Source organism: Entelurus aequoreus, linkage group LG11 (genome assembly GCF_033978785.1).
Source record: "Entelurus aequoreus isolate RoL-2023_Sb linkage group LG11, RoL_Eaeq_v1.1, whole genome shotgun sequence".
Taxonomy (NCBI): Eukaryota; Metazoa; Chordata; class Actinopteri; order Syngnathiformes; family Syngnathidae; genus Entelurus; species Entelurus aequoreus.
This window is the reverse complement of record NC_084741.1, coordinates 49484062-49499150: the sequence shown is the minus strand read 5'-3', so window position 1 is coordinate 49499150 and position 15089 is coordinate 49484062. Positions and strand designations below refer to the sequence as shown.

Here is a 15089-nt window from a genome sequence, read left to right as displayed (position 1 = left end):
GTGCCATTACCGAAGGCAGTAGGTCAGTAAGAGTCGTCGTTGTGGCAGCATTAATGTTGCGGCTGCTATAGTAGTTATTATTATTATTATTAGTTTGTTGACAATGAGTCAGAACTTCGAATTTTATAATGTAATGATCGGACATTACTTTAGTGAACGGGAGTATCGTAACTTTAGAGGTGGTGACACCCCTGACAAGCACCAGATCTATCGTATTACCGTTGCGATGCGTGGGTTCATTTATTATTTGTGTAAGACCACAGCTATCAATTATAGTCTGGAGCGCCACGCATGGAGGGTCCGATGGGGTATTCATATGGATATTAAAGTCCCCCATTATGATTATATTGTCGGCGTGCGTCACTAGATCAGCAACAAACTCTGAGAATTCACTGATAAAGTCAGAATAGGGCCCAGGGGGGCGGTAGATAACAGCCAGGTGGAGAGGCAGCGGTGTGACAAACCTCAAAGTGAGCACCTCAAACGAGTTATATTTATTATTTAGGTTAGGTGTAAGATTATAGTTTTCATTGTATATTAGTGCGACACCCCCTCCCCTTTTAAGAGGTCGGGCAACATGTGTATTGGTATAGTTAGAAGGAGATGCCTCATTTAGCGCATAAGGTTAAAAAACACTGCTCTTGTCTAAATCCTAATGACCCAAACAAGAAAAGTGGTAGAAAAGGGAAGGATGACATTGTTATCACTACTTGCTTTGGGTATTTTATTGTTATTGCATACCATCAGAAGCCCAAGGGATGTGATAACATCAATTAAATTTGGTACCGCCATGTTTGTTTCTACATCCGACATACTTTTGCAAAATGTACTGTATATGTCCACATGTCTGTTCAATTAACACAACACAGTGCACGCTCGTGTGCGTGTTTGTGTGCGTGTGTATGTGTGTGTGTGTGTGCACATGATTTAAGTACTGGAAAACTGTGGTTGGTACCTCTGTGGATGGATGACAAAATGTGAAGAATGGAATTTAAAAAAAAAACAGTGCACTACATCAAAGTGAACTGTGTTCACAATGTGTTTATTATATTCTATTTATAATCTATTCCCATTAACCCATTCTATTTATAACTGACTATTTATATCATATTCAATTGAAAGAATTATGTACACTATCATTCTTGTTGTACTCATTGGGCTCAATCTGGGGCCTTGGGATCTTTCTGGTTGTTGTTTGCATGTTCTCCCTTTGACTGTGTGGGTTCCCTCCGGGTTCTCCGGCTTCCTCCCACCTCCAAAGACATGCACCTGGTTGATAGGTTGATTGGCAACACTAAATTGGCCCTCGTGTGTGAATTTGAGTGTGAATGTTGTCTGTCTATCTGTGTTGGCCCTCTGATGAGGTGGCAACTTGTCCAGGGTGTACCCCGCCTTCCACCCGTGTGCAGCTGGGACAGACTCCAGCACCCCCTGCAACCCCGCAAGGGACAAGCGGTAGAAAATGGATGGATGGAAGTTCTAATGTGTCTGATATGACAATACAGTTCCTTGAATCCTTGAACACATATAAGGCCGGATTGAGCTCAATATTCTCCGTACACACACAATGCAGTTTTTGACATGTCAATAACAATATAACTTAATATCTTAATATATATCTTAATCTGGAAAAACATTTTTGGGTTTTAATACAACGAAACTGGCCAACATCATGTGAAGTCCTGGATGGTAAACAAGCTAACAAGAGTGACTGTTATGACACCAAGTGTGTTTACGCTCTGTGTTCAAACACATTTAATGGAGGAACTTGCTGTTTTCATAAAATCCGTGAGCCGACTTGATTTTGACACATTTACAGTATTAATGCAGTGTTAAAACACAAACAAAGGCAACCTGTTTTCTCTGCAACATGCATAATAGTCTCCACTTAATAGTCCCAGCCTTTCTTTTGTACAGTATTTCATTACCTTCATTGTTTTATTCATCAGTCTTCTGTTCTTTGTATGTTGATGTGCAGGCTATGGCTTTGTGGACTTTGACAGCCCTGCAGCTGCCCAGAAAGCCGTGGCTTCGCTCAAAGCCAGTGGAGTCCAGGCACAGATGGCCAAGGTAAGATGTTTGCTGCCTTTCACCGCTATCCAGTCTTGACTTGTTAGAGTTTGGCACTGCCGTCTAACATGAAGAAAATCTGGTTCTGTGTTGCTCATTGATTGACAAAAGACTGATAAATTCAGCTTTAAATAGTCGTTATTGATTATTATTTACTCCCCTATCTCGTAATACATAGCCACCATGGACAGGCTGACAGCATGGATTGGAAAATATGAAAGCATGAATGAAGAAATGGCCTACGCCTTGGTGTTTGAATCGATACAATTTCCAGATATCTAACTATTGATACCGGTACTCAACGGTGCTAATTTTCTGTACTTCTGTTTGTGTTAATGCCATAATGAATGTTAATTGTTTAATAGTAACAATATGTAAAATCGTTCATGCTAATCGACAGCATGTCTATAGTTAAAAGTTAAAGTTAAGTTAAAGTACCACTGATAGTCACACACACACTAGGTGTGGTGAAATTACCCTCTGCATTTGACCCATCCCCTTCTTCCACCCCCTGGTGAGGTGAGGAGAGCAGTGAGCAGCAGCGATGGCCGCCCTCGGGAATCATTTTGGTGATTTAACCCCAAATTCCAACCCTTGACGGTGAATGCAAAGCAGGGCATGTAATGTAACCACAAGGCCACTGAGCAGGCTTATAGGATATTGGATAGCATATGCAATGTAATTTAGCATCAAGCTAGAGCATCTTTAAAAAGTGGAGCCTTATAGTACTTTTAAGCACCTTCTTCTTGCTTTGTTAGCATGGAAAATTGTAACATGCTTGACTCCTTATTTCTCCGCCAAATCTGAAAACGTAGTTATGTCATGTTCAACAAAAGTTATCCAAATACAGTATCGCTCCATTTTACGTGAATCGGTGGTCGTAGTACCAATGGTAATAAAAAGGACTGAACTCTTTACCCATCCCTACTAAGATTGTCTAAAACCTACATTTTGGTACTTGTTCCAAAATGTATTATGATACTTTTCAATACTTCTCAAAATAAAGGGGACCGCAAAAAATTGCAATATTGGCTTTATTTTAACAGCAAATCTAATGATACTTTAACCATACGTTTCTTGTTACAATCAAAGAACAATTTTGGCATTAAATAACATAGTGTGCATACGAGACAACTTAGCTCTTAAAATGGATCTGCACTTTTTATTATAGGCAGAATAGAGCGACTCCCATAGGCTTCATTTTAAGTGGACTTTTGATAGCATGTATTTATTATTTAGAATGCATAAAAGAGAACTACATATGTATTATTTTCTACATAAGGATTATAAATGATAGGCAAAATAAAAAAGTGCAATTCCCCTTTAGTAGTAAGTAAGCAAATGAGTTACAAAGGCTCCTAATTTGGCTGCTGACATATGCAGTAACATATCGTGTCATTTCCGATTATTTCCGTAATATGAGGGCTAAGCGGCAGAAAATAGATGGATGGATGGATTATTAATCTACTTATTTACTTTTAACAATCTGATTACTTTCTGTTTTAACATGTTCCATCTACACTTCTGTTAAAATGTAATAAGCACTTATAATTTTGTTGTTCGGAGACTTTACAAAAGTTTGGGTGGTAATATACATTTGGGTATCGATCCAATACCAAGTACTTACAGGGTCATACATTGGTCATAAATAAAGTTCTCCTGTGTCCAGGGTTGTGTTTCCTGAGGTTATAAACAATTAAAAAAAGACAAACAATTTTGTGATTGTAATAGGAAGGGCTTTAGAAACCTGCCAGTCAGGAATCAGGGTCAGCTGCGCTAATAAAAGGCAGCGCGTGAGAGCGCAACCTCTCTCTTGAAGCTCCCGGTTTAAATCGCCGCTTCAGTGGAGCACGTGGGACGCCAAAACCTCTGAGCTCCAAGGCACATTCAGCTATCTTTGACGCAAATTAAAGGATGTTGTGGTGGACTCGGGGAGGGGTTGATAAACAATTGACACTGGCCAAGGATTGCTTTACTGTGCACCATTGTCACTGTTTTTTATTTCACTGTTTTAACTGTGGAAATACAAGAACCGAGACTCAGATTTCCCTCGCCCTGACGCGGGTCACCGGGGCCCCCCTCTGGAGCCAGGCCCGGAGTTGGGGCACGACGGCGAGCGCCTGGTGGCCGGGCCTGTCCCCATGGGGCCCGGCCGGGCACAGCCCGAAGAGGCAACGTGGGTCCCCCCTCCAATGGGCTCCCTACCCATAGCAGGGGCCATAGAGGTCGGGTGCAATGTGAGCTGGGCGGAAGCCGAAGGCAGGGCACTTGGCGGTCCGATCCTCGGCTACAGAAGCTAGCTCTTGGGACGTGGAACGTCACCTCGCTGGGGGGGAAGGAGCCTGAGCTAGTGCGCGAGGTGGAGAAGTTCCGGCTAGATATAGTCGGACTCACTTCGACGCACAGCAAGGGCTCCGGAACCAGTTCTCTCGAGAGGGGATGGACTCTCTTCCACTCTGGCGTTGCCGGCAGTGAGAGGCGACGGGCTGGGGTGGCAATTCTTGTTGCCCCCCGGCTCAGAACCTGCATGTTGGAGTTCAACCCGGTGGACGAGAGGGTAGCTTCCCTCCGCCTTCGGGTGGGGGGCCGGTCCTGACTGTTGTTTGTGCTTACGCGCCAAACAGCAGCTCAGAGTACCCACCCTTTTTGGATTCACTCGAGGGAGTACTTGAGGGTGCTCCCCCGGGTGATTCCCTCGTTCTACTGGGGGACTTCAACGCTCATATTGGCAACGACAGTGAAACCTGGAGAGGCGTGATTGGTAAGAATGGCCGCCCGGATCTGAACCCGAGTAGTGTTTTGTTATTGGACTTTTGTGCCCGTCACGGATTGTCCATAACGAACACCATGTTCAAGCATAAGGGTGTCCATATGTGCACTTGGCACCAGGACACCCTGGGCCGCAGTTCCATGATCGACTTTGTAGTTGTGTCATCGGATTTGCGGCCTCATGTTTTGGACACTCGGGTAAAGAGAGGGGCGGAGCTTTCTACCGATCACCACCTGGTGGTGAGTTGGCTGCGATGGTGGGGGAGGATGCCGGACAGACCTGGCAGGCCCAAACGCATTGTGAGGGTTTGCTGGGAACGTCTGGCAGAGTCTCCTGTCAGAGAGAGTTTCAATTCCCACCTCCGGAAGAACTTTGAACATGTCACGAGGGAGGTGCTGGACATTGAGTCCGAGTGGACTCAATGCGGAACATGACCATGTTCCGCACCTCGATTGTCGAGGCGGATGATTGGAGCTGTGGCCGCAAGGTAGTTGGTGCCTGTCGTGGCGGCAATCCTAGAACTCTTTGGTGGACACCGGCGGTGAGGGATGCCGTCAAGCTGAAGAAGGAGTCCTATCGGGTTCTTTTGGCTCATAGGACTCCTGAGGCAGCGGACAGGTACCGACAGGCCAAGCGGTGTGCGGCTTCAGCGGTCGCGGAGGCAAAAACTCGGACATGGGAGGAGTTCGGGGAAGCCATGGAAAACGATTTCCGGACGGCTTCGAAGCGATTCTGGACCACCATCCGCCGCCTCAGGAAGGGGAAGCAGTGCACTATCAACACCGTGTATGGTGAGGATGGTGTTCTGCTGACCTCGACTGCGGATGTTGTGGATCGGTGGAGGGAATACTTCGAAGACCTCCTCAATCCCACCAACACATCTTCCTATGAGGAAGCAGTGCCTGGGGAATCTGTGGTGGGCTCTCCTATTTCTGGGGCTGAAGTTGCTGAGGTAGTTAAAAATCTCCTCGGTGGCAAGGCCCCGGGGGTGGATGAGATCCGCCCGGAGTTCCTTAAGGCTCTGGATGCTGTGGGGCTGTCTTGGTTGACAAGACTCTGCAGCATCGCATGGACATCGGGGGTGGTACCTCTGGATTGGCAGACCGGGGTGGTGGTTCCTCTCTTTAAGAAGGGGAACCGGAGGGTGTGTTCTAACTATCGTGGGATCACACTCCTCAGCCTTCCCGGTAAGGTCTATTCAGGTGTGCTGGAGAGGAGGCTACGCCGGATAGTCGAACCTCGGATTCAGGAGGAACAGTGTGGTTTTCGTCCTGGTCGTGGAACTGTGGACCAGCTCTATACTCTCGGCAGGGTCCTTGAGGGTGCATGGGTGTTTGCCCAACCAGTCTACATGTGTTTTGTGGACTTGGAGAAGGCATTCGACCGTGTCCCTCGGGAAGTCCTGTGGGGAGTGCTCAGAGAGTATGGGGTATCGGACTGTCTGATTGTGGCGGTCCGCTCCCTGTATGATCAGTGTCAGAGCTTGGTCCGCATTGCCGGCAGTAAGTCGGACACGTTTCCAGTGAGGGTTGGACTCCGCCAAGGCTGCCCTTTGTCACCGATTCTGTTCATAACTTTTATGGACAGAATTTCTAGGCGCAGTCAAGGCGTTGAGGGGATCCGGTTTGGTGGCTGCAGGATTAGGTCTCTGCTTTTTGCAGATGATGTGGTCCTGATGGCTTCATCTGGCCAGGATCTTCAGCTCTCACTGGATCGGTTCGCAGCTGAGTGTGAAGCGACTGGGATGAGAATCAGCACCTCCAAGTCCGAGTCCATGGTTCTCGCCTGGAAAAGGGTGGAGTGCCATCTCCGGGTTGGGGAGGAGATCTTGCCCCAAGTGGAGGAGTTCAAGTACCTCGGAGTCTTGTTCACGAGTGAGGGAAGAGTGGATCGTGAGATCGACAGGCGGATCGGTGCAGCGTCTTCAGTAATGCGGACGCTGTATCGGTCTGTTGTGGTGAAGAAGGAGCTGAGCCGCAAGGCAAAGCTCTCAATTTACCGGTCGATCTACGTTCCCATCCTCACCTATGGTCATGAGCTTTGGGTTATGACCGAAAGGACAAGATCACGGGTACAAGCGGCCGAAATGAGTTTCCTCCGCCGGGTGGCGGGTCTCTCCCTTAGAGATAGGGTGAGAAGCTCTGTCATCCGGGAGGAGCTCAAAGTAAAGCCACTGCTCCTCCACATCGAGAGGAGCCAGATGAGGTGGTTCGGGCATCTGGTCAGGATGCCACCCGAACGCCTCCCTAGGGAGGTGTTTAGGGCACGTCTGACCGGTAAGAGGCCACGGGGAAGACCCAGGACACGTTGGGAAGACTATGTCTCCCGGTTGGCCTGGGAACGCCTCGGGATCCCCCGGGAAGAGCTGGACGAAGTGGCTGGGGAGAGGGAAGTCTGGGCTTCCCTGCTTAGGCTGCTGCCCCCGCGACCCGACCTCGGATAAGCGGAGGAAGATGGATGGATGGATGGATGTTTTAACTGTTGTATTTATTAGACATCGACCGTTTTACTAACCCTTTTTATCTTAGTCACTTGGCATTTTAGGTGTATTACTGGGTTTGTGTAATAGTTTAAATCATTATACGGTGCTTTTATTTTAAGGCTTGGTTTTATTTTGCAATGTGTTTCCCCTATGTTTGCAGTATGTGTTTTTTAGTGTGGCAACATTTGTGTGTTTATTCTATTTAAGTCTTTAAATAAAGTACTGGTCCTAATTCAGAGCTACGGTTAAACTATTGCCTTTTAAATATTAAGTGCAAAAATATAAACTATTGTTTTTGCTCCCATTTTTCATGAGTTGAACTCACTTTTACTATACACACAAAATACCTACTCCTCTCAAATATTTTTTTACAAATCTGTCTAAATATGTGTTAGCGAGCATTTCTTCTTTGTCAAGATAATCCATCCATCCCACCTCACAGGTGTGGCATATCAAGATGCTGAGTAAACAGCATGATTACCGTACAGGTGTGCCTTAGGCTTCCCACAATAAAAGGCCAGTCTAAAATGTGCAGTTTTGCTTCATTTGGGGTTGGAGGGGGGGTATTGGCAGGAACTGGAACACGCTGTCGTATACGCCGATCCACAGCATCCCAAACATGCTCAATGGGTGACATGCCCGGTAAGTATGTAGGCCATGCAAGAACTGGGAAGTTTTCAGCTTCCAGGAATTGTGTACAGATCCTTGCAACATGGGGCTGTGTATTGTTATGCTGCAACATGAGATGATGGTATCGGGTGAATGGCACAAAAATGGGCCTCAGTATCTTTTTACGGTATCTCTGTGCATTCAAAGAGCCATCAATAAAATGCACTTGCAGTCGTTGTCCATAACATACACCTGCCCATACCATAACCCCAGCCCCACCATGAGCTACGCCATTCACAACGTTGACATTGGCAAACCTTTCTCCCAAACATCGCCACATACGCTGTCTTCCATCTGCCCTGAACAGTGAAAACCGAGATTCATCTGTGAGGACAACACCTCTTCAACGTGCCAGGCGCCATCGAATGTGAGCATTTGCCCACACAAGTTGGTTATGACGACAAACTTCTGTCAGATCGAGACCCTGATTAAGGACAGCGATGAGATTCCCTGAGACTGTTTCTCACAGTTTGTTTAGAAATTATTTGGTTATGGAAACCAATTGTTGCTGCAGCTGTCTGGGTGGCTGGTCTCAGATGGTCATGGAGGTGCACCAGCTGGCTATGGAGATCCTGGACTGGTGTGGTTACACGTGATCTGCGGTTGTGAGGCCAGTTGGATGCACTGCCAAATTCTCTGAAACGCCATTTGGAGGCTGCTTATGGTAGATAAATTAACATTCAATTCACGGGCAACAGCTAGCTGTGGTCTACATTCCTGCAGTCAGCATGCCAACTGCATGCGCCCTCAAAACTTGCGACATCTGTGGCATTGCACTGTGTGATAAAACTGGACATTTCAGAGTGGCCTTTTATTGTGGGAAGCCTAAGGCACACCTGTGCAATAATTATGCTGTTTAATCATCATCTTGATATGCCACACCTGTGAGGTGGAATGGATTAGCTTGGAAATGAAGAAATGGTCATTAACACAGATTTGTGAACTATATTTGAGAGGAATAGATTGTTTGTGTGTATAGTAAGAGTTTTAGATCTTTGAGTTCAACTCATGAAAGATGAGAGCATGTTGTGTGATGTTGTGTTTATATTTTTGTTCAGTGTAAGTGAAATAAATGTTCCAAACTAAAGTTCAGCCTCCTCCACTTTATTCTGGCAAGCTGTTTTGGCTGTATTATAGTTCTAGATGCTTTTAGTACCCACACCCACTTAGAACTACTACATGATAATAAAATAACATAGATGTAATCATTGTAGTATTGACTAAATACAGCTCATGTACTTGTTGTCATTAAAGTAGATATTTGTATAGATCCACCTATTTGTTTACATTCTAGCTTGCTTTTAGCGGTTAGCTATTGTATCCTACCATGTGTAGTGAGCAGTATTTAGCTATTACTCATCCCGTAGGGATTACACTTGTAAGAAACATAGTTTATGTCACCATGGAGGCGAGGATTAGCGATTTAGAAGTAGCTAAAGCATTCTCAACAGAAGTTAGCAGTAGCGGCGAACGTCCCTCCACTAGCTCGTGACGATTCTGCAGTGCATTGCTTCACTTTTTTTGTTAACTTTAAAGCCAAAATACTATACACTGTTTCTGCTTGCAAGTGGTATGTGTGTCTGTTGACTCACGACGTGGGCCTCTGCTCATATGGTCAGCAAGATCACTTTGGCACGCCGCCTAAGGCAGCATAGTACTTTTTAAATTCATTAGTACTGCTGTACTTTATTAGTATGCTATCGGTATACCGTACAACCTTAATCCCCACCTACAAAACAATGTTTTGTTTTAATGAAGGCACTTTTTTTTTCTTACGTATTTTGTGTCCTGATTATGTCTGTATGCATACCACACATTATGTTGATATGTGTGCATACTAATTAGGTTATGTTTGGTGCAGACAGCACATAGAATTGGAATTTGCATGTTTATCATGTATCTCATCATTATACAGTATCAGTAGGTCACTCAAACTCTCTGTCTTCTACCAAAGACAGCAAACAGGTTACTTTGCTGTGTGCGTACGTGTGTTTGTGTCTGGCTGCCAGTTGTGTGCCAAACAAACTGACTAGGCTGTCCTTCGTTCATATTCATTAAAGCCCTATCAGAGCGTTCTTCCTTTTAGAATGGCGTGAGGGGTGCAATTAAAATGGAGCAGTCTTCAGGCATTAGCAACATCCAGAAGAATTAAACAGCAGCAAGCCTCTGAGCCACGTTGCTGTTCTATTACACCTCTTTTCATTAGACTTCTATCTTCTACTTTCCTGCTAACGGCTTGGGGGGTCATTTGGAAGAGCAGCATTGATGTGTTTAGCCGTTATTAAGAAAAGAAAAGTCATCTTTTCCTCTGAGATTGAGCTTTCCGGAGGGATGGAAGAAAGGATGAAGTGAAATGAAATTACACAGACTTTGTACTGTTTCGTCAACCAATTATGAACGGTTTCTTACATCCTGGCTAACTTTGTTGAAATACTGTATGCAGTTGTACTTCCAACTTCATTTTTTAAGAGTTTGGAGAAAATGATTGGAAAGTTACTCCAATTAGACAACGACCAGCTAGACAAACGTGTCAAACTTCATGCAATGCCTTGCTCTCTACTATTGTAGATATTTTGGAGTGTTACTGGAATAGACGCTCGTTTTATTTTAATTGATTTTCATTGGCAATGTGGTTAAGAGCTGTTCCATTCCAAGTGTGTTCAAGTGAGACAACGGGTATGCAGATTTATGTCAAGAAAGATCTCTAAAAGAAACATTTATTTTAAACTGCTTAACAGATATTTTAACACAAATATCCTTTATGAAACATTCAATTAGATAACTATTTAAAGGATTAGGGACATGTTTACCACTGCGAAGGACTGATCATCTATTTGTAAGTAAACAAAGCTTTTAAAGTTCATCAATAATACCATTGAAGGATGAGTAAAATAAGTCATTAGAGATGTGTACGCAGTTTACTCTATAGTCATTAGGGGTGTCAAAAAAAATCAATTTTTGAATGAGTCGCCATTCTTATTTGTAACGATTCTTAATCGATTGAAAAAATTCAAACATATATAGTACAGGCCAAAAGTTTGGACACACCTTCTCCTCATTCAATGCGTTTTCTTTATTTTCATGACTATTTACATTGTAGATTGTCACTGAAGGCATCAAAACTATGAATGAACACATGTGGAGTTATGTACTTAACAAAAACAGGTGAAATAAATGAAAACATGTTTTATGTTCCAGTTTCTTCAAAATAGCCACTCTTTGCTTTGATTACTGCTTTGCACACTCTTGGCATTCTGACTTTTTTGTATTTGACTTTATTAAATGTTTGGGTATAATTTTATTTTAAAAAATCCAGTTTTATTTTAAATAATACAGAATATTATCACATTTTTTTATCTATGTTATGGAGGAATGTACTTAATCATAGAACTGGCACCCAATGTTATTAAAAAGTATTGATTTTAAATCAACAATCGTTTCAAAACAAGAATCGATTCTGAATCAAATCGTTACCCCCAAGAATCGAATCGAATCGAATCGAATCGAATCAAATTATTTTGTGCCCAAAGATTTACAGTCCTAATAGTCATCCCTCATTTATTGCAGCCAATTGGCTCCAGTCCTGATGGTGGAAAATGAAATTACGCAAAGTATTGTTGTTTAGGAGGGTTGCATATGACATGACACCCGTTTTTCTTCTTCACGGTTTAATTCACACAATGGTCAAGCAGCTTGAGTGTAGCATTAAAACAAGTGAGACTGAGTGTAGAGTTTGAGCAGAAAATTACGTATCGCTGTTCTGTTCTTGGGTGTTCCAGTTGTTTATATAGATAGAAAATATATTTCATATAGTCCTGAAAGAAGTGGTTCATAAAGGTAATAAAGTCAGGAAAAAACTAAAGTGCGTCGAAGGAAATGGCTCTTAAAAATATCACTTTCATCTTCTTGCGAAATACAATCGGACCGCCTGTGTCTGCAGCGATCACTTTGTAAAATGTTTGTTTGAACATTTGATTTGTTTAAAAAACTTTCTGTTGTGCAATCAAGTTTTTTCTTTACTATATTAGTAGTGTTTGATAGCAGAATTAAACTTAAAAAAAGGACAAGAGATCGCATTAGTTTGTGTAAATATAACTATGAAGACCTGGTTGTGCAAATAAACTAATGTCATGTTAAGTCCTAGTAATAAATATTGTAATTGTTGGTCCAAAGACTAGTAGTTGTAGCAGGAAATCAACTGCAAAAAACCCTATCCTTTTTCTCATTTTCGGCACAGCACTCGTTATGCCAATCAAATATGTTACTTAGTGAAGCACGAATAAGTCCAACTTTGTCTTTCACGGATTAATGTTTAATTTGTGAACCGCTCAGATGTAAATACATGATGTGCCTCCAATCTTTTCTTCTCTAAATACCATGTCAGATGGAGTGAGGCAGCAGTACCGTCTTGGTGATGATAAATGGTTTAAATCTTTTACAAAAATATTTTTCTTAAGAGTGTAAAAATATACAGTATACAAAAAGTATACACATATCTCTGCATGACAATGTTTTAACCTTCTCTACCTACTTATTAATAAAATGTAATATTCAGCTTGTTAAACATTCTGCAATTACGAACAATCAATCAGAACAGGTTATAAAAGTTAATACTATAGCGATGGTAATATTGTGTAATGAACTGTAATTACCTGATGTGGGCTGCAGAGGGCAGTGGCAGGCATGCCTGCAGTATTAAACCTAGTCGGAGTGGTAGCAAAGAAGAAGACTAGATTGTTCAAAGACAATCGTCTTCCTTCATATTGCCGCTGCCATTGCAATACACTTATTTTCAATCTCTCAGAGATAGAAATTTAGGTAGAAATATTACAGAATAGCATGATCGTATTTTAAGACAATTTTTCGTTATTTTGTTGGTTGGACCGGATGTGAAGCGTAGCGCTATTGCTGTGGAGTTGCCAACCGGACGTGTGTGATTGGAATGAGAAAAGACATATTTTGACAAAAATCTCAGCTAAAAGTGACTTTAAATTTCCTCTCTACCATCTTTGTTTCTGCTGAGCTTGTATTCCATCTTACTAAAGCAGTTGAGTATCAACCTACAATTTATGTTTTCAATGCACTTAACTGTAATACAAACACGGAATTGAAGCTTCTCCTCACTCCAAGCAGCAATGCGCGCTTAGCGTTCGCTCCAATGATGTCGTCTCACGGCGATTGAAGGTAAAATTGTCTTGTCTCTTCCAGAGAACTACTTTCCATGGCTTTGGATCTGAGATCTCCATAAGGTCCCCCTTTCTTTGTGCAGTTCTGCTAACTATTTTCGAGCCTGTGTCAAAAACGTTAAAAGTGCGTTTAAAAAATGATCGCCTTTAAAGGAACTTATAGTTAACATGTTATTATCGCTTTAACTTTGACAGCCCTAATATATGTATATATATATTAAATATATATATTTATATATAAATTTATATATATAGATTAATTGCAGTTTGTTCATAGTTGACTCAAAATTAATTGCGATTAATCGCAGATAAATTTAATGTTTCATCATTAGTAAGTTTACCCTAGGAAGATAATTTTTAAGTTTTAATTAGTTTGCTAATGAAATGGTTTTTAAACAGCTCAAAACAAAAAAAGGACATAAACATACTTTTAAAGAGAGTAAAATAAAAAAATACCTGCAGTGTGTTGGTGTTTGGCCAGATTTTGTCATTTGTAGGAATACATAATTTGTATTTCTGCTATAGGAGCACTTGCATTACATAGAAGCAACACTATATTTAGATACCAGTTTCACACATTAATTACACAAAATGAGGGTTGTTAGGATCATGGTTTGATTGTCAAAGATGTTAGGTAATATAAATGTGATATTTCTACCTGAATAAATGCTTCTGATATTCTGTACATTTGTCACGACAAGGACTATGGCGGCACAAATTACTGCGCGGATTGCTTTCCCTGGGTGCAAAACGACTGGACCTGACAAGGCTTGTAGGTAAAGACATGTTTAATTTTATTATAAAAAGGAACAAACAAAAGGGTACAAACAAAAGGTGCGCACAAGGCGGAGACACAAACTTGGCTATGAAAACAATAAACTAGCACAAAGGCAAAACTATGGACGTGAAACAAATAAACACTTACTGTGACAAGAGCAGAACAGCATGATCTATGGTAACAAGGGTAACATGAGTCGCATGGGTAGCATGGGTATCAGAGGTAATGTCGCCAAGCTGAATACCTGACAACTATCAGCTTAAATAGTCTCTTCATTAGTGACAACAGGTGCGTGAGTCCAAAACGTGAAACAGGTGAAAACTAATGGTCGTCATGGTGACAAAGCAAGGGAGTGAAAACAGGAACTAAAAAGAGTCCAAAAACCAAACAGAACAAAGCCGAACAAAAACATGATCAAAAGACATTACAACATTACATGTTGTACAAGTTAATGGTATTGATATCTCTGCATGACAATGTTTTAACCTTCTCTATTTATTAATACAATGTAATATTCAGTCTGTTAAACATTTCTGTAATTGCATACTATCAATCAGAACAGGTTATCAAAGAATATACTGTAGGGATGGGAATTTCATCTGATGAACTGTAATTGCTCGATGTGGGATGCAGAGCGCAGTGGCTGGCAGGCATGCCTGCAGTATTAAACTTAGTCTTAGTGGTAGTAAAGAAGTAGATGACTGTTTGAGGAGCCGAAATGTAAATAGTGTATTGTTGGCGCTTTTTGGATGGTTATTTATTGGATTTTATGGGCGAAATAGAGGAGCCCCCTTCGGCTCCGCTGTCAGCTGACTTTTATTTATTTGAATTTACAAGTTATAATGCATTAAAAAAAAAAAAAATGTTGTCATGTCTTTCATAATGATTGTGAACGATAGGCACAATTCCAAAAAAGTGCAATTACCTTTAACTTAAAATGGGTTGGTGTTACCTTTTGTTTACAGGATATCATTCTGAATTAAACAAATGTATACACTATCACATGTATTTAAAAACGTTTTTAAAACATTGTAACGACATCCCTTGGAAGTATACTTGATATTTGACACGGTGTGACTACAATGCAGTTCTGGGCCAGCCGAATCTCGTGAGACCATTTTCCAAGACTACATC

The 15089-nt window shown here is 42.0% G+C and overlaps 1 protein-coding gene across 2 annotated transcripts in view; it reads left to right on the top strand.

The window, feature by feature from the left end:
• LOC133660198 (RNA-binding motif, single-stranded-interacting protein 3-like) overlaps positions 1–15089 on the top strand; it is a 467861-nt gene that overhangs the window by 226249 nt on the left and 226523 nt on the right. For both annotated transcript variants that reach the window (XM_062063470.1, XM_062063468.1), the window contains exon 4: positions 1979–2070. In XM_062063470.1, the coding sequence (XP_061919454.1) occupies positions 1979–2070 (92 nt within the window). The remainder of the gene's footprint in view (positions 1–1978; positions 2071–15089) is intronic.